This window comes from Dipodomys ordii, unplaced genomic scaffold, assembly GCF_000151885.1.
Source record: "Dipodomys ordii isolate 6190 unplaced genomic scaffold, Dord_2.0 Scaffold4101, whole genome shotgun sequence".
Taxonomy (NCBI): domain Eukaryota; kingdom Metazoa; phylum Chordata; class Mammalia; order Rodentia; family Heteromyidae; genus Dipodomys; species Dipodomys ordii.
In genome coordinates, this window is record NW_012271315.1 from 3,281 (window position 1) to 4,529 (window position 1,249).

The window sequence follows — 1,249 nt, forward strand, 5'->3', positions numbered from 1 at the left end:
TGGAGGCTGAGGTGTGGAGGATCACTGTTCAAAGCCAGCCCCCGAGGAAAGGAAGTGTGAGTCTGATCTCCAACAAACCAGCAGAAAGCTGGTGGTGAGGGGTGGCTCATTGGCAGAACGCCAACCTTAAGCCAAAGAGCTTTTAAGGAGAGTGGGTAGCTTGCCTGCCATCCCAGCCCTTTGGGAGGCTGAGGCCTAGAGGACTGTGGTTTGAGGCCAGCCCAGGCAGGAAAGTGAGACTCTCATCTCCAAGGAACCATCAGAAAGCCAGAAGTGGTGCTGTGGCTCAAGTGGCAGAGCACCAGCTTTAAGCTGATGAAGAGGCTCAGGGCCAGCGCCCAGGCCCTGAGTTGAGCCCCAGTATTGACACACGCACACGTACACACAGAGTCACAGAAATCCGAGGAGAGCTCGGGGGCGTCAGAGCAAGGGGCGACCCCAAGGCCCCTGCCCTTGCTGGCCCTCACACCTTGGGCTTATGTTGTACGCGGCTCCTCACGGCCTCGTCGTCCATCTCCGCGGCCTCATCTTCGTCTGATACGTCTGCCGCCTCCGAGCCACTCGTCCCTCCTGGGGCCAGCAGCCCCCCGACCTTCTTCCCCTTCAGCAGGATCTTCCCCTTCAATTGCTGGGAGGGGGTGGCGGGGGCAGGGGTCAGAGGGCAGCGGGTCACCATCCTCCATCTGGCCTCGCCCTGAGCCGGGCCCAGTACACCTCCACCTTGGGATGCGCCCTGACCGGCGCCCCACACCCCGCATCCGCACCTCGGGCGAGGGCAGGCTGGTGGTCACCCCATCCAGTGGCTTGTCCAGCAGCATGGGCCCCAGGATGGCCCGCAGGTGCCGGGCCATCACACGCTGCTGCTCCAGGCTGCAGTGGTTCTCCAGGGACAGGATGACGGGGTATGGGGACACCTGGCACCCCAAGACACACGGGAGGGGGAGGAGTCAGCATACTGCACGCCACCCCTCCTGGCCAGCTCCCTCTCAGCCTCTGCCCCTCCCCCACCCGGCCAGCCCCCCCCAGTCCCTCCCCCTCCCCTTCCCCCTGCCACCAGCCCCACCTTGAAGGCGTAGTCCCGGATGGCCCGCAGCGCGTCGCTCAGCAGGATCTTGGAGGTGAAGGTGTAGCCATGGTAGATGACCGGCTCCTGGCCTGGCCCATCCCAACAGTCCAGCTCCAGACACCGGCAGCCCTTGCACAGAGCCCTGGGGCACAGACGGGTCGGTCCTGCCCATCCTGCTCCCAC

At 64.5% G+C, this 1,249-nt stretch overlaps 1 protein-coding gene across 1 annotated transcript in view; it reads right to left on the bottom strand.

Annotated features, from left to right (window-relative positions):
* LOC106002177 (1-phosphatidylinositol 4,5-bisphosphate phosphodiesterase delta-1-like) overlaps window positions 1–1,207 on the bottom strand; it is a gene marked incomplete at its 5' end in the record, with an annotated part of 4,454 nt that extends 3,247 nt beyond the window's left edge. Inside the window, 3 exons of the mRNA XM_013037097.1 lie at window positions 470–628; window positions 765–914; window positions 1,064–1,207. Coding sequence (XP_012892551.1) covers window positions 470–628; window positions 765–914; window positions 1,064–1,207 — 453 coding nt within the window. The remainder of the gene's footprint in view (window positions 1–469; window positions 629–764; window positions 915–1,063) is intronic.
* Window positions 1,208–1,249: the final 42 nt, after the last annotated feature.